Raw genomic sequence first — 19,332 nt, forward strand, 5'->3', positions numbered from 1 at the left:
TTGCTCAAGATCGCAGCCGAGTCAATGGTGGTGCGAGTTCTTATGACCAAAGGACGAGTCGTGGAAAAAGGAATAGTCGAGTACAAGGTCGTAAGAATGTTCGAGCTGGGAAGGAGCTGAAAAACACAGCTAGAGATCAAGATGAGTTCTATGAGAATCAAGAAAAAGAAGACATTCTAGAGCCTACTTATTTCGAGTCGGAAATTAAGGGGGTGATTGTTGGCGGTAATTCCCGACTCATCACAAGTCGGTGATGTAAAAGGGTGACAAAGGAGTTCAAGTCACAAGTCGGTGAACTTGAGGGATCAATGTTGACAAGTTGGCCATAATTGGTTAAGTTTCCTAATTACATTATAATTATATTTGGTAATGTCTTGGTCACCAAGTTAGGGTTATATTTGGTAATGTCTTGGTCACCAAGTTAGGGTAAGCCTATATAAACCATGTTAGGGTTAGACATTATTAAGAGTCAAGAGAAGATAAACCGAGTTATGGTTTTATGAGTTATTGTAATCAAGTTTTTGAGTTATATTTTCTTGATTATAATAAAATTTCTTGGAGAGTTATTCCATTCGTTCTTGTTCTAGTGTTTGATTATTCGATTGGGACTTGAGTTTATTCGATATTTACTGCATGTTTTATCGCTTTATCGCTTATCCCAATCGCACTCACAACTCGAATTACGCGTTCTAGATATTGTTTTACGTGTGTGTGTGCCTTATGTGTTACTTGTGCATGTTTATTTATGACATGTTTTGTGATTAATCGAAACTCAATCGCAATCGAATCGTAAACGCTAAACGCAAGTCAATGAAGGATGGTTGTATGTTGATATAGTAGTTGGGATTAAAAGTAATTTGAAAAGGAAACTCTATCGCATGGCAACGCTCAACACGCGAATTGAAATCGGAAAACTCATCGCGCCGTGCCCTCCAATCGAGCTGCCACCCGATCGGGCTGCCATCCGATCGAGGTGCCACTCGATCGGGTTGCCACCCGACCAGGGGAGCTGCTCGATCGACCAGCCCTTTCCATTTATGGTAAGCCTATAAATACCCCCCTGTCAACATCATAACTTCACCTTTTGCACTCTCTCATCCGACCAGCGCTTCTTGCCCACTTTTCCTCCGATTTCTCGCGATTCTTGTAAGTTTTCCATCTAAATCTTGTACTTTCTGAATCTACACGCACTCCTACACCTTTCTATCTTTTGAATCTTAACTTTTAACTGTGAAATCACTAGATTTGAGGTGTTCTAGGATGATGTCATCATGGTGTTCTTATGAACTTCATGTTTTGGTTTCAATCCTTCAAGAACAACTTAGATCTGAACGATTTCCAAATAAATAAACAAAGATCTTTCATTGATCTAAACATATTCAAGGTGAAAAGGATTGAAAGATGGTTTTCCAACTTTCTTTCAACTCTTTTACACTCAGTGCACTTCAAAACCGATAGAATCAGAGCTTGTTCTGATCTTCTACTCTTTCTTGTGGATGCGTTGGTTCAAGATCTGGATTCTATCCACGAGATTACCGATTTCGGGTTGAACATGGAACACCGCCTCGAACAGTTAACTGGTCGGATTTGGGTGATTCATGTCCGATCAGGTTACTAAGTCTTGACGAGGTTTCTGTTGTCTAATACGTTATCAAATCATCTCGATAAAATGACAAACTATCAAAATGACCAAGGAAGAAGACGACCGGGATACCAGAACGGAGTGCCTCCCGATCGGACTGTTGTCCGATCGAATTGTCACCCGAACGGGTTGCCACCCGACCGGCTTGCACCTTGGCCCCACACTCAACTTTTATTTTCAAAACTTTGAAGGATAAACATTAAACGAAGTGCTGCCCGATCGGATTACCACCCGATCGGACTACCATTCGACCATGTAATGTTCAGACTTCAATACTTAAACAATTTTCAACATGTTCAATGCCAGCGGATTGCCACCCGATCGGACTACAATCCGATCGAGTAACCAACTGCTGTGAACTTGTTCTCACTAAAGTGTCCAAACAATCGGGTTGTCGTCCGATCGACCGACTTGAAAGGAAGAGATACTTCTATGTTTTCAAAATGCTACAACGAAAACTTCAAAAGACAAGCCATCATACACAAACACATTCTTCCCAAAAGAAGTAACAATCCACTCGAAAGGTCACCCGATCGAATGACCATCCGAGCGGATTGTCACCCGCTCGACCGGCCACCCGATCGGATTGCCATCCGATCGGATTGCTGTCCGACCCACTGACACTTTGCATCGTTTTACGCGTCGCTTATCGTTATGCTATCGTTCTGATCAGGCTAACCTTACTCTCTAGCGCTCCCTTCAATCCATCAATCGCTGTGAGTATACTCGATCCCTTTTTGCTTCATGCACTTTTGGGTGTTACATACGTTACTTATTCTAAATCAGATCGAACACACTACCCAATACTTTAAACGCTTACCGATTACCGCATGTTATACATGACTTAATGAATGCTTGTTTGTTATGTTTACACATGAAATGCTGTCTACCTGCCTTAGCAACGATAGTACTATTTGTTTGGACTCGGCACCTGTTCACTCAGGGGTTGTTACGGACAATTTGTTACATGGCTCACAGTGGTGAGTGTGTATTACGAACTACCCTGGGCAGTCAACCCGCAGTCATTGGTATCGATAGGTTCATGTCGATAACTAACATGCCTCATTTTACTCTGTGTACGTGCTGGTTATGCGTAACGATTTCGAACTCTATTATATCTATTTAAACTTGTATGCTCACCTTTACACTATGTGTATTGACTTTTACTTTAACGTATGTGACAGATTCTTAGGATGCTTATATGCTTAGCTTGCTATGAAATCGAGGCTAGGAAAGGTCTAGAAACGAATAAACAATTGTCTGTATTTTGAAATCTGAGTTGTCGAAACAGAACAATTTGACTAGATCTTGTCTGTAATAATTATGTTATCTTTTATGACATGGTATGGGACATGTTGCTTTAAATAATTGGTAATTATAGTTATTATGGAAACTTCTGGACAATCTGTTTCGCTCAATGCCGCGCCCCGATGATTCCGCCATCGGTTGGGGTGTGACAACATTCGCGTTCGGTTTTTGATAGATCATTTCAGCACCATCGATCGTGCATTCCGCCTGCTTGATCTAATTAATGTACAATAACCCAACCGGCAATTGATAGAAACTTCGAACACCCCACTGGTTAACTTTAAATATGTGATTACCCATGAACATCTGATTTCACGTTTTCCGTGATCACCTTTAAGCACCTATAAGAATGATTGATCCGTGTAAATGGTATTCTCCACAATCTGCAAATCTTCATCGGATAATGAATCATCTGGTAACGCATTCAAAACTCAGAAACATTTATTCACGATCAGATTCACATTCTTCCTCTTCAGTCACGATAACAGATGTATAGTCTTCTCCGTAAGTTCCGGCAGCAACTTAACCAATAAACATCTTCATTACCCGATGGTTAGTCCGAAAAACAATTCATCTGCTCGAAGATTAACCGTTCTGACACTTTAGACTATCACACGTCTGCGATATCTTATAAGTATCATCTCCTGATGCTAATCTTGCTGACCGGCTTGACGAAGACCCGGGACTCAAACCCTAAGACGTCAATCTGACCCTGATCTGTAGAGTCTGAACTTCCAATGATCACGAATTCACAAATCCAGTTCCTATGCATCTCCAGATATCCTGAAGTCGGAACCACCCGAATACTGTTGTAGTGTCACGAATTTCAAAAATGCTGGAATTTCATCTGAAATTTTTATTCCCCCTCATTTTTGCAAATTCTGACATCTTATCATTGAATTCCCCCTCAAATTGAGCAATCCAGTTCTCTTTTATCTCTGAAAAACTCGACTATGCCGAAAATATGACAATTTTTCCCCAAACATCAGTTTTTCATCATTGTGGATTTTACGTTACGGCCCATAAATAGTCAGATAACCCAGATGATAAACCTTCTGCACCAGTATCATGATTACCACACTAATTTCCACAATCAGTGATCGCATCATCAAATTTGTTCGCTGAAGCCCCGGACGGTGTTCCCGAACAACCCAGCTTGGTCGTTAAAAACTCGAAAAAATTTTCAATCACCAAATTTTTTCTGGAGACTCCCCTCGTCGTTGCGATCAAAAAATGCCTTTTTTAGTCATTTGTTCTGGATCAATTTGACATTTTGCACCACGGTCCCTTCGTACGAAGTTGGTCCCTTCGTACAAAGCTGGACGTGAGTGGATTCGTTCGAACCTGGTCCCTTCGTACGAAGCTGGACATAAGTGGGTTCGTACGAAGCTGTAACGCCGGTTCGTACGAAGCTGTAATGCCGGTTCGTACGAAGCTGCGCGTTCGTACCAGAGAAACTAATTTCTCAAGAATACTTCCAAGCACATTTTTCGATCCAACATATTTATTTCTGCGAATTTCATGATGAAACTTCAAAGGATTGTGCGAAAATCAATCACGAATCTAATAATGTCTTCAATTTCAAATTTCATCCGTGAATTGACCTTCAATTTGATGTTTAACGTCAAAACCTCCTCAAAATCCAAAAATAAGGAGCGTATGTGATTCAATCTACTGTTAGATCGATTGAATCGGTACAATAGCTCTGATACCAATTGAGATTCCAGGATCCGGCAGGTTTGACAGAGTTTTGGTCCCGAGATAACCGGTTCGGTGTTAAGAAATGAGTAGAAGTAGAAACGACACCGAACAAGTCAATTTAATATGGTTTCTATTCAATGTTTAAAAGCTACATACCCGTGAAACCAGTTAGACAATATCTCCCCTTAGGGAACCAAAAGCTTGTCCATCACAAGACCCAAGCACCTCTATATATAGGACAAGCCCCTTCGTACGAAGCTACATAGCCCCTTCGTATGGAGATGGTGAGTGGTCTTGTGTATCCATACGAACTGATCAAGGTGTCCGTTCATACGAAGAGACTCCCTTCATACGAAGGTACTATTACATCACAATACCTTTCAGTTCGTACTGGATTTCACACTATTCTATACAATATTCAACACACGCTCTATCTAACCTATTCACACAGTCGTAGACATACGAAATATGCACCAACAGCTCCACCACCCACCGCCACCACAACCAGTTTCTCCACGGTGTGTCGGAGTTCTGTCTCCGTCCACCATCGTTAATCGGAGTTCTTTTGTAAGTTGTGTTTTTTATTTTCATTGTGTTTTAGGTTATCAAACCTCAATTGTGTTTTTCACCACATTATGTTTTAGTTAAAGTTCTTTTTTTCATTTTTGTTCTTCTGGATGTTTAAACAGATGCATAACCATGTTAAAAATAGAAACATGGACATGTGAAACTCGTTGCGTTTTAGACATGGAGTGTACGTTTTAGAACCTGGAGTGCAAAATACATGATCATGCTAAGCCAGAAGCATGATCACGTTGGAACAAAGGTATAACCATGTTAAAACTCCATTGCGTTTTAGAATGCAGTGCAAATTCTTGATTTTTGGTTTCATTGCATTTTAAAACCTAGATTGCAAAGAACATGATCATGCTAAAATAGAAGCATGATCATAAATTCTTGATTTTGGGTTTCATTGCGTTTTAATAGGGATGAGCGTGGTACCGAAAATACCGATACCGAAATTCGCCAAAACTTGATACCGGTATTTGAAGGTAAAATTCGGTATTTTACCGGTACCGGACCGAAAATGCTAAAAAGTGGTTACCAGTACCGAAAAAATTCGGTACGAGAAATTCGGTACCGGTACCCAGTACCAAATGCTCATCCCTACGTTTTAAAACCTAGATCATGCTAAAATAAAAGCATGATCATGTTGAAACTAAGGCATACCCATGTTAAACCCCATTGCTTTTTTTCTCTTTTGTTAGTTTAAAGAGTAAATTACTTTTTGAGTCCCTGTGTTTTAGTAGTTTTAACCACTTGAGTCCAAAATCAAAAAGTTTAACTCTCTGAGTCCCTAGCCATTTATTTTATAACGTTTTGAGTCCAATTTTGTTCATTTTATAACGATTTGAGTCCAAAAATTTGGACTCAAAAGGTTAAAATTTGGACTCAAAATGACTCAAATGGTTAATGAAAATGCTTATAGGGACTCAGGTCGTTAAACTTTTTGCTTTTGGACTCAACTAGTTAAACCACTAAAACACAGGGACTTAAAAAGTAATTTACCCTAATTTAAATTATTTAACATGTAGAGTATGGTTTACAACCATGGAAGTGTGACGCTGTATGTTTTGAGTGGAAGACATATCCCTTCAAGCATTGGCAAAGTTTGAGATTTCCGATTGAGGGTCAAAACGTATATACCTAAAAAAACTATAAAATCGGGGGATCGAAAACGTATATACCTAAAAAATCCTATACGAAAACTACATACCGGGCATTATGGAGCGAAAAGTTCGGGGGGTCGGACGCCCCCGACCCCCACAAAGCTACGCCCCTGCCTCCAAGGTAATATGCATTTTTATATTCTAATTTATACTTATATATTCTTTTTTAATTAAGAAGACAAATATAGTGATTAATAACATATTAATTTACCTCGAGACAAATGAAAATTTGTTACTTGTCAGTGATAGATTAGGTAAATTGATTGTTTGGTGAGATTTGATTAGGTTCTTAGTTTATGAGTTGATTAGGTGCTATATAAGTTTCATTTGTCAGTTTTTTAGTAATTTATATCTCAATAAAGAAAAAAAAAAACAATTCGGAAAAAGGCCTATTTTTTTCACTTTGTTCGAGAGTTCACTAATGGAAGGAAAGGAAAGAAAACATAAAGAAAGTGTGTTCCAGAGTTTCATTTAAGGAAGTAAAAGAAAAGAAAATAAAAAATGTTGTGTTCCAAAGTTTCATTTAAGGAAGGAAATGGAAGGAAAATAAGGCTAAATTCTTTAGTTTTTTCTTTCCTTTCAATTTGGAAGGAAATGGAAGGAAAGACATACTTTATTTTCCTTTACTTTCTTGCTTTTACGTTCTTATCTTTTCCATCGTTAAGTGAACTAGCGCCTTCAAAATGGTTGGGCCAGCTCTTTTGCGTTATTTTTTTTTAAGATAAATCATCATCTATTATACCCTATTATCTATGGTTTATATGTGTGTGTGAGAACTAAAGTAATATTTTGAATTATAACGTGTTGTTTTCTCTTAATTTTAATTTTACTATTCTTATATAACACTTATAATCATTATCAACCTTAAATAAAATAATAATGTATGGTGTATTACTATAACACGTAAACGGCAAGAAGCCAAGAACAAATAAGGAACTAATATAATTCAATTCACCTTAAATTGACAAAACATTTACGTCTGTCACCCTCCATATTTGAAAAACTAAAGAGGGTAATCGAGCATTCGACATTAGTCCACGATAACCTTAGAAAATGGTTTAGTTTGTTTACGATTGTAATGATAGCTCATGATAGTTGGTTGATGATCGTTGACTATGGTTCAAGAGAGGATTCATGAGACTGTAGTTCAAAAGATAAGCCAAATGGTTTATGTAGTTGAAGAAAGTGAAACAGACTTGGACTTGTTCTAGGTTAATAGCCGATGTCGAATCATGGCATTATGAGACTGTAGTTCAAAAGATAAGCCAAATGGTTTATGTAGTTGAAGAAAGTGAAACAGACTTGGACTTGTTCTAGGTTAATAGCCGATGTCGAATCATGGCATTGTAAGATAGTCGAGCTGTTGTTGATGGTTCGATTCGAATCTTGTTTCTTTTACATCGTTTGACTTTAGTGATGGTTCCTAAGGGTGCAAACGATCTGAGCGGCTCGTGAGTTGCTCAAGATCAGCTCAAAAAAAAGCTCAAAACGAGCCGAGCCTTATCAAGCCCGAGCTTGAGCCTGGCATGTGAAGCTCGTCAGGCTCGGGCTCAGCTTGTTTGCTCCCCAGTGGCGAAGCTTCAGATTTCCGACCGGGGGTCGAAAATGTATATACCTAAAAAGAATTTAAAACCGGAGTCGAAAACGTATATACCTAAAAATTCTATACAAAAGCTACATACCAAACACTACTGAGCGAAAAGTTCAGAGGGTCGGGCGCCCCCCTCCCCCAGCCCCTTCTATCTTGCGCCCCTGTTCCTGATAAAGTTGAGAGTAAATGAGGAATTCACTCTCACAATGGGCCAAATAGCCAATAGCCACCTCAAGTCGACAACAAGCATACAAGGATTTTTTTACCTGAACAATTCACTCTCAAAATGGGCCAGCGGCTACCTCAAAATTGTTTACTTTTATTTTGTTTTGTTTTAATAGTATCATTTATTATTACCTGGATCCCATTTTTTTTACCCAACCCACCCTCTAAACAACCACTCTAGAAGTACAATGACATTTAAAGAGGGAGGAAAGACACCCATTCATATCAACCCAATGGTCAATTCTTTTCATCTTTTTTGCAAGGAAAATTTAAATTGAGATATTGATTCATCCATTTTTACCCAACTTGTAACCCAACCCTCTCGCTTATATTACTGTAATTACTTTTGACTTTTGAGCCCCTGTGAAATTCCTCAATCTATCATAGGGCCGAGTCAAGGTTCAGGGTACAAAACAGAAAATGAATATCCTACTTTGGAATTTACACGAATAGAGTTTACACAAAGTCCATTCGAATCGTGATCTCGGATGGAAGGGTGCGTTTCTTGTAGTCAGTTGTTAAAACCGCAGGGTCGGTTTGAAATATAACAGACTTTAGATTATAGATGGGCATTAACGCAAGACGGAATCATGGACTCATACCCACATCATCCGAGGCTCGTTGACGCTTTCGCTTTTCCAGTATCTTCTTTAGAGCATGGGAGCATCTGAGAATGAATACATGTATATTATTAGTATCTGCAGGTCAATCCTCAAACACAAATTTTAATTAACCATGTAGAGGATTTACCTCCATGGGAGGTGGTCAATGAACATAACAGGTGATACAATTATATCCATGAAGGCTTCCCGATTCGCCACATAAGCTTCATATCCACAGTGTCGAGATGGCGTGGCCCATCGTTTATATAAAGGTGTATGAAAGCTATTATTCTCAGGGATTATATGAATGACTGTACCCGGCAAAAACATTTCTCTAAAGTCTTCAGATAAATCATCTTTCCGTGACGGCATTGCTTGCATAAATTGCGACATGAAACTAGCACGTGAGTTCTCGGGATCAGAAGACTCGTAAAAAGGATTAGAGAATCTATTTGATGGATCGCGTACATCACGATGATCATCTGAACTATCATACATGTCCATATCGTCCCAAAGGTTAAAATCTTCATCTGGTTCTTGGATTCTCACTACAGTGATTTTCAGGCAATTGATGTTAGTGTCGATATATACAGCCACACGATATAATTTGTTAATTTAGTAGTATATAGTTATGTACCGTGCATGGGTTCACCCTCATTATCATGCTTGTTTTCTCTTCTCATTGACGATGAACTTGACCCTGAAGCTGGAGGCTCTTCCTCGTGTTTGTTCCACAGATAATTGGTTACTGAAAGAAACCGGCGTGCAAGTTTATGCATTATGGCTGAGTCAGCATCTGCATCATTTGTTAGTGCCAGCATGGCAGCTGTTTGTAACCTCATAATTGAAGCAACCGAAAGGCGTGATGAAAATTCATTATCATACACAATGCTGCAGCAGATATAGACAATAATCAAGTAATCGACAACTGGTTGGAGACGTAAATAGCAGAAAATTAGCAAGAATAATTAGTTAATTACCTTGTCACAAAACCTGAACATGCGTTTGCTAAGACTGAATCTACACATGGAAGCGGTCCATAACTATATACATGTAATCGAGGATATCGTCCGTATAACTATTCATAAGAATAAAAAATTAGATGATCGCATGTCGAGGGACGAAATCGTAATTTACTCTAAATGAAGATATAAGACCATACCTTCAATCCTAGCATCGCAGCAATAGCCCCTCCAAGGGAATGTCCCACAATACGAAGGTTGTACCCTTCACACTCGCATCCCGCTCCCAGTAACGAAGTAAGCAATCTACCTTCTTGGAATTCTGATTCACCATTCGAATTGTAAGAATCCAGTTCGTGAAGAAATCAGTGGTATCTCATAAAGGAATCAGAATCTTTTAGACGAGAAATGGTTAATATTTTGAGTAAAATGCTATTTTCGTCACTGAGGTTTGGCCAGTTTTGCGACTTTCGTCCAAAGGTCTGTTGTTCCGCATCTGGATCCAAAAGGTTTGAAATGTTGCCATTTTGATAAAGCTCGTTAATTCCATCCTTTTCTCCATTAAGGCAGGGATATGTTCGTCTTTATCGTTAACTTAAAGGGCTTCGGTCTTTTCACTTTATGTACAAGCATTTAGCATAATGTACAAGTATTCAAAAATGACGAAAATACCCTTAGGTTAACAAAAAAGACGAAATACCCTTGACTTAACGGAGAAAAATGGATGAAGTTAACGAGCCGGATGAAAATGGCAACATTTCAAACCTTTTAAATCCAGATGTTGAAAAACAAACCTTTGGACGAAAGTCGCAAAACTAGCCAAAGCTCATCATCATACTCTAAAAATCCCACCAATAGCAAAGCTAAGGTAGGGTCTGAGGAGGGTAAGATGTAGACAGCCTTACCTCTACCCCCTAGGAATAGAGAGGTTGCTTCCAGTGAGACCCCCGGCTCGAAAACTAGCCAAAGCTCTGGGACGAAAATGGCATTTTATTCTAATATTTTTGTGAAAGTACGCTCTATGTTATTTGTTTCCCAGTGATTAAGATCATTGCATACCTTTGTTTTCGGAATTTCCATCAATTTGTTCATACAAATCACGTGCAGATTCCACTATACCAGAGTGTCCATAATGTGTAGAACCTGGCGGAATAAGATTATCACTGTGACAAGGATGAGGAGGAAGAAGGATTCTGGTCACGAAAATGTTACAGTGTCATAAGTCATAAGCCACTCTATATGCAAGAAAAAAGTACGTTACTCATAAATACTACTACATGGAACCTTCAAGGAGTGGCACAGTGGCAAGCACCTGATCTCCTCTAGCAGAGGTCTCGGTTTCCAACCCGGCTTCCACTGGTTTCCCGCCTTAACCCCTTGAAGGCCACCTGACCAGTGTAATGTCACGGGCCAAATGTTCGAAGGTCGTTTTGCTATGGGATGTACTTGAACACTTGGATCTACAGGCCAGTCCGGGACTATATCAGGGACGGCCTCAGTGGATTACAGTGTACGTGCCACTGGTTAATAGGTATTGGTGAGCCAGTGATTTTTTCCTAACAGGTACTCATGGTTACGAAAAGAAATACTACTCCATGGAAGGAGAGGATATCATTGATATGGTTGTGAAAATCTTAATATATGACTGATTGAAAGATATGATTTGTTGAGGTATGCAAGTTGTAAAAAAAAAAAAAAAAAAAGATAACTTTTGGAAGTATGCATTCTGAGAAAATGAAGGAGAGAGAACTTACTATATCAAACCATCTATATCTTGTGTAGCAAGCAAGCATTCCCTACTTAAACCATCAGTCAAGAGATCTTCAGGAGTTTCAGTTCCCCGCACACAAATTACAACAGATTTTATATCATGGAGAACCACGACAAAGTATGCGGCTTCACACCTTGTCTGAAAACCAACAAATGTGAACCAGTCAATATAGAATCCTGAAATATAATAATAATAGTATATATAGGGGAGGGTTAAAATGAGAATGCATATATTTCGTGAGATCCGTGAGAACTTGGTCAAAAACTATTGAATTTTTTTTTTTAAAAAATACCCTTATCATTATTATTTGAATACAATATTAGAAAACAAATTTACACGTTTAAATTTACATGTATTCGTAAATACAACAACTTTACACGTGTAAAAAATTATTAAAGAGTAATTTTGAGAGGATAGATGAATTATATAAAGAGTAAATTCTTTTTTAATGTTGTATTTTAATTATAATGAGATTTGAATTAAAAAGAAAATTGATTTTGATTGTTTTTTCATTCGTTCTATCTTGAGAACTCTAAATATTGCAAGAACCGTAAGAACTCATGAAAAAACCAATCAAAATCAATTTTTTTGTACTACCATTATTATTATTAAATTACAGCATTAAAAAAAGAATTAACTCTCCAATGAATTCATCTCTCCTCTTAATATATTTTTTACATGTGTAAATATAAAATTATTTACTAATGCATGTAAATTTAGACGTGTAAATTTATTTTTTAATACGTTATTTTGATAACAATGATAAGTGTAAATAAGTTCCTTATTTTGGAATGGTTTCTGACCTAGTTCTCGCGAAATATATGAGTTCTCAACCTCACCTTATGTATATATACACATTATAAACACACACATTTTTTATATATCTATATTTACAAGGACCTGACAGACACGGCCTTGTCGAAGTGAATTGGCAGGCAAATTTACATATTTCAGAAAAGCTCTTGCATGACCTCTCCACCAATTGTCACCTTTGAGTTTGGGAAGCCTGCAGAAAAAGCCATTTGTATATATTTCCATTAAGATGATAAGGGAAATTACAAAACAAAGAAATTGCACAAAAAAGTAGTTAATGTGGGTCAACCTCTTCCTAGCCCAAGGGGTCATAACCCCTTGCCTATACAACCATGCACAAAGAAACAGAATAGGATTCCTTCCAACATCAAGTAAAGGACCCTGCACTAACAAATAGTTAGTGTTAAGAATTTATAATAATTATATATATATAAAGATCTTAGTTCTGAGAGGACCGTATATGCAGCTTCAGCAAAACGATGAAAATCGACAGCTCCTTGAATCAATTCTTCAGGCGCCTCAATGGTTTCCTCTTGAACTTTTGGCATTAGGCTTTCTCTTCTCAACAAAGCTAGGCCTGATTAAAGCAAATGGAGCATTATTTTTTGTGTTAAACGACAATTTGTACAGTGGGTAAACACCAATCTTCTACTTAGATTTCAGGGATTTATGGACAATAACGTCTCTCGACAGATAAAGTTCAACTATTTGACTTTGAGTGTAAAGTAAGGAATTTGATAAATTATAGTGTGGGAAAAGGATATATATTACAACAATTCTAATGATTTTTTTTATTATGATCCAATAAAACAGGAAGTCTACTATACGAAATTCAACTTTTCTTGATGTGCGAATCTAAAACAGGCAAACATGTACGTGATAAATGAACTACTCGTGACTGTTGTATGCAACATTTTAAAAAGGTGGCCCCTTGATAAACGCTAGGGTTGCAAATGAACCGAACGTTCAGCGTATAGTTCATGAATCGTTCGGCAGGAAGTTCGTTTGTGTTCATTCGTTTAATAATTGAACAAACACGAAAGAAATTTTGTTCATTTAGTTAAATGAACGAACATGAACTGACGCCGCGTTTGTTCATTTATGTTTGTGAACGTTCGGTAACGTATTCGTTTATATTCGTTTGTGTTTGATAGTTTGTTAGTTTTTTTATTTTTATATTTTATCTAAATAATTCAAAATTCTGACTAATAAAATGTTTAATAAGTATCAATGTAGTATATATTCTGTTCATGAACGCTTGTTCATTTGTTTTCATTTGTGTTCATGAACATTAGTTTGTGTTTATGAATGTTCCTTCGCGTTTGTTACTTAAAATTAACAAACGAACATGATCATGAACATGTTCATTTCTTAACGAACGAACACGAACAGAAAATCTCGTTCGGTAAGTGTTCATGAAGAGTTAGTGAACACATATATTTCTTTAACAAACGAACATTCGTTCGGTTCGTTTGAATCCCTAATAAACGCCTATCACTTTATGTGAGGAAGGAAATACCAAGGTGTTGCTATTTTTGAAAAACAAATGACCATTTAACAACAAATTTACAAGTATTGAATCTGATGTAGCATGGTAATTTCAACAAATGGGAATCATGGAATTCTTATGAGAATGTATAGTATGAAAAAGGAGAACAAATAATTTCATCATGTTTATAAAATGGAACAAGACAGACCTGCCAAGAGTTCTAGATGTCCTTTCCCAGATGCACGGTAAGAAACAAGGTCACCGAGTAACTGTGCAACTGAAAACACTTCATCTTCCTCCATTACAGTCCTACATTTTGAAGTAAAAAGAATTAAAAATACGCAATACATTTAAAACTTGTAGGCCAAGCAACAGTGAGGAATCATACAAGTATTTGAAACGTCCCAGACAGCACAATGCCTCGCGCAAGCCATGATCAAATACCTCTCGATAATGGCGTTTCCATGCTTTGTTTTCATTTGTGTAGAAAGACCTCCATCTTAACACATCAGATCCTGAAAAGCATTGTATCAGAGTGACAACACACACCATGATGATAAATACCCCCACCATATAACGCAGCCATGTGGTGTTAGTTGAAAGAAGCCCTGCAAAAACAATAATTATCGTAAGCCCTGCTTTTATCTATTGATAAAGAACTAGTACATAGACCCGTGCGCGTTGCGGCACGGGTACATAGCAAACATCGAACAGATTAGTGCAAACGTTACGTGACCTGCGGCTGATGCGCAACAATCAAAAGAGGCTTGTTATAGCTTTAAAAAATAGAAACCACACAAAACGCAGAGTAACTCGAATTTATACCATCGGATGAATAAGTATTATATTTAACGACGTTCGGTTTGGTATGTAACGAAAACATATTATACTTTCACTGACTCGTTTCCCAAGAAAAGTTTTCGTCTACAAGTAGATCAACTCAAATTTATACAGACACGTACATAAAAATCCGCACGTAAAAGTTAGTTTTTTTGAAGTAAAGGAACGAAAGGGGTAAAGTCGAAACTTTTGAAACTCGAGGAGGTTAACGACAAATTAGTTCTTAGTGAACGAAAATCATTAAAGAAAATAATATGTTAAAAACGTATATTATATATGTTGGAATATTAGAAACCTGGGGGATTAAACCTTGATGTTAGCAAAGCCAAGGGACTAAAATTGCAATTTGGTGAAACTTTGGGTTAAAAACACAAAACGAAAAGCAAAGGGAGTAAAAATGCAAACTTTGAAAGTATAGTGGATGCCGGTAAAATGGAGCAAGGGATAAAAATGCCATTTCGCGAAGTTGGGGGTGCATTTGTCATTTTGTATGGAAAAGAGGCAAAAATGCCATTTTGTCAAGTGGAAGGGTTGGCTTGTCTATTTTGTTAAAAATGGGGGGGGGGGGGGTGGCGTAAAATCCACCAACTTCTGTTCTTAAGACTATTAGAATAATATAACCATATTCATAATACAGTTTCATTTGATAGAACATTCTATATAACTCATTTAACTTCAAACAAGAGAACAACTGAACAGGTCTAGAGAAGTAGAGAGATTAAAGGTCTCTCAGGTGTACCTAATATACATTCATTCGGAGTTCGCTCTTCGAGAACAAGTTTTGAAATATCGATCAGAAGATAACTCGCTGCAAGAAACTGCAACACTGTAATTACAAATGCAATCCGGGTCCATCGTATCCACTTCTTGTACCTAATCTGTTAGATAATCTATAAATTCAGCGACATTTGTACATGTGTCAATCCAAAAAAAATGCATACAGAAATGACGTCAGGTATATAGGTAGCCACAGTTTGCTAATGTATAAGCTTATAAGGTCATTCTATTTCTACTTAAAACAATGTTTTTATAAACTTCCCACACACACGAATGTATAGATGTATACCAACAATGTCTGAAGAAACGTATGATCCCCAATGGCACAGAGAAAATTTCAAGTGCAATCTAGAGCTATTTAAGTGAACAGCTTAACTTACAATTATAACTAGGTTAAAATGCTATACACATATATACAGAAAATATACGAATCACCTAAATCACCTGACCATAAAAAGAAACAAAAAGTCCAACAAGTGAGAACCTAAATGCAGCTAAAAGAGCAAATTTATGGACCTATCCACAACCTGAAAACAATAAATGGCACGCACATAAATTAATATAAACTTAACTATATAACAGGACACAAAACTAGTAAGTCGGTAATAACAACGCCATAGTTATCAAAGACACTAGGCGCACTCAAGACGCATACGCCTCGCCTGAGGCCTAAGCTCAAGACGCAAAAAAAAGCGAGAGCCTAAGAAAAAAAGCGCAGTTAAATGAAAAAAATAAAAAAAAATATGTTATGTATTAGAATAGTACTATTCTACAAATAAAGTAAACGAAAGCCATTATATAACATTAAATATCCTCTAACTAGTACCAAAAGTTCTAAAATAGTGAAGGTTCAAATGTGATTCCAAAACTTGAAAGTTCTAAAGTTCTCAATTGGATCAGAAATCTGGATGAAACTGCTTCAATCGGTATTGTGGAAGCTTATATTGAGAAGACGATCAATAATTTTGCATTAAATTAAATTAAATTAAATTAAATAATAATAATAATAAAAAGAATAAATCGGTATTTAGTGTGCCTGGACTGGAGAGCTGAAGCGAGCGCCTTGGAACTAGAAGCACAATTTATGGGACTCTCCTAGAAAATGCGACTAGGCGCATGAAGCGAGGGCAAGGTTTAAAAAAACGGAAACGAGTTTCAAGGCGTTTTCTCTTCGTCTCACGAGGCGTAAGCCTCGAGGCGAACCGAGGCGTAAGCCCGAGGCAGAATTAAAAAATAAATATAAAATTATACATCTTATAAAAATAATAATACTAACTAAATTAATCAAATTCATCAAAAACACTCATAAAAAAGACATAAATTGCTAGAAATTGACACAAAAAGTCAAAAACATCAAAAACAAACATCAGAAACCCCTGAGGCGCCGCTTTTTTAGCGTCTCAGCCCCTCTGAGGCGCACGTACAATAGAAACCCCATGAGGCACGCCTCAGAATCATTTTTGGGCGTTTCGCCTTGAGGCGCACGCCTCAACCGTTTTTTAAAACCATGAGGGAGGGCTTTTAATAAAAATGGACAACCGCCAATGCTTGAAGATGAGTGATTGGTTTTCAGCAAGCTTAACCTTAGATCACAATCAAATGCCAGCCTTAAGGTGATTGTGCATCAAAAGCCCAACTATCAATTAACTCATTAACTAAACCCTAACAATGCCTCACAGTCCCACAACCACAACCACCACCGCCTCCTATTAGCCACCTAAACACAAACTTCATGTCTCTAAAACATATCTCATTCTGTCATTGTTCTATAAACTTCATACTTTCTTTCTCCAGGAGCATTAAAAGAATCCTTACTCACTATCTATTTATACTGTATTAGAGTTAATTCCCTGTGGTTTATAAGAAGTAACAAGGTCAGGTGCTAATAGTTTAAAGTCACACTCTAAGGTATCAACTTCCAATTTTGTAACAACCTAGAGTACTAAGACTAAGGGGTTGTTTATTTACCTCTTAATGAGGCTCTTAATTATTCAGACCTCTTACATGTTCAGCACTTAATGGTTCAGACTGTTTGTTTCGCGAGCAGATGTCTGAATGGTTCAGACATTTGCCTCTGAACGGTTAAGAATTATACAAGCTCTTAATGGTTCAAACCTCTTACTGATTCAGCACTTAATGGTTCAAACCTCTTACTGGTTCAGCACTTAACCATTCAGATGTTGCCAAACGGCCCTAACATGTGTTAGTTTTTTTAGTTAGGTTTCTATGAAATGACATAAACACCCTTTATAAATTATAACTTCAAGGACCACTAAGTAGTTCTTAGATGTAATCCAAGCTAAAAGTAATATATCCCCACCTTTATTAAACAATTAAATATTGACAATATTGCCCTTGTTTCTCTGCAGTTTTTAAACAATCATAACTTTTTCAAAATTAAAAAAAAAAAAAAAAATACACAACATAAATGAACATTTTATTCTCTTTAATTTGATTATTGCAATTAACATGTCCCGTGTTGACCAACGATATTAATCAAACTCAAATCATCTAGTTGTTAAACAAACATGCAGAATAAGTTTAATCCATAATTCGCTAATAAAACCGAATTCATATCATACAACTAAAATAAATAAATAGGTAATTAAACAAATGAATATTAATAATCATTATACCCGCTGGTGACGTCTAATTAGGGTTCCAGCAGCTCTTGTTTCGGTAGGGGTACTAACAATCGTCAAAGCGGTGGCTCGTTGGGCGATTGCAATGGGAATCATGGTGGAGATTCTCAAACAGGAAACAAGCAGAATGACAATAAGTGGAAAAACGTCTGCAAATGCACAATCTGGATATGCAGCGATGATTAAAATGAGGCTGATGATCATCAAAAACAGATTTGAAAGGCCTAGAAATAGCGCACTCCATCGCACTTGCTTGATGTGAAAACTGGAGATCATTGTGATGCCTGTAGATTATGAATTATGATGAATCGCATCGATATGATCAACGGGGATTTTGGAAACGGTTGTGTATAAGGATGGATGTATCTTTGTTGAATTTGATTGTTTAAAATCGTTTTTGGTAAATTAATTAAGGAGTTACATTTTAATTCTTGTGATTCCGGTTATTTTGTCATTAGTATAAATGTTTCATTTTTTACGTGTGGGTTCAAAAAGATTTCATCGTTGTCATTTTAGTCCATTGGGTTTACTTCATCAGTTTTTTCTGTTAACGAGAAGGGCAATTTGGTCATTTTATATGTAATTCTGTTAACTAGAAGGGCAATTCAGCCATATAAAATAACCGAATTGCCTTTCTCGTTAACAGAAAAAATAAGTGAAGTTAATCCAGTGGACTAAAATGGCAATGGTGAAACCTTTTTTAGACCGACAGTCGAAAAATGAAAACTTTGGACTAAACTGTCAAAATGGCCAATTCACAGAGATTAAAATGATATTTAACTTTTAATTAAGGGTAATAAACTGTTAAGTTTAGGCTATTTAGAGATTTTTGTGTCACGTGTAGCTTTGTAATAAAATGTTAACCAAACCAAAAACTAAAAAGCAATCATTTTTTTCTACTAACCTAATAACCTTAAAGCCATGCATTTGAGGGGTGGGAGAATTTTTAAAAAGCATTCTCTCTTTCACCAAGGTGGAATATAAATATTACATGTCCAATGAAAAAAAAATATATATAACCAAAATAAACATATGAATATGATCACACTTGCTTACTTTGTGCATTCACACATTTCTTAATGTTTATGGTATTTTTGGAGTGAAGCTTACTTTATTGACTTTGTGTCTCATAATCTTTCAACACTTAAGTGTATTGTATACGAACTTCGAGACTATTTAAATTCAGGCGTATTTAGTTGGCTTCATTTTTTTATGTATCAAGTCTTGTGACACACACAC

General features: G+C 36.9%; 1 protein-coding gene across 1 annotated transcript; it reads right to left on the reverse strand.

The window, feature by feature from the left end:
- Positions 1 to 8,528: 8,528 nt before the first annotated feature.
- Positions 8,529 to 18,477, reverse strand: LOC110921865 (diacylglycerol lipase-beta). Its single transcript, XM_022166188.2, has 14 exons — positions 18,088 to 18,477; positions 15,414 to 15,552; positions 14,223 to 14,442; positions 14,043 to 14,143; positions 12,801 to 12,922; positions 12,635 to 12,726; positions 12,433 to 12,538; positions 11,516 to 11,670; positions 10,821 to 10,924; positions 9,962 to 10,083; positions 9,780 to 9,877; positions 9,437 to 9,690; positions 8,948 to 9,347; positions 8,529 to 8,864 (listed from the first exon to the last, which is right to left on the reverse strand). The coding sequence occupies exons 1-14, from the start codon at positions 18,367 to 18,369 to the stop codon at positions 8,786 to 8,788; spliced, it is 2,274 nt and encodes a 757-aa protein (XP_022021880.1). The 5' UTR covers positions 18,370 to 18,477; the 3' UTR covers positions 8,529 to 8,785.
- Positions 18,478 to 19,332: the final 855 nt, after the last annotated feature.

The sequence above is a fragment of the Helianthus annuus genome, chromosome 17, assembly GCF_002127325.2.
Source record: "Helianthus annuus cultivar XRQ/B chromosome 17, HanXRQr2.0-SUNRISE, whole genome shotgun sequence".
NCBI classification, from domain to species: domain Eukaryota; kingdom Viridiplantae; phylum Streptophyta; class Magnoliopsida; order Asterales; family Asteraceae; genus Helianthus; species Helianthus annuus.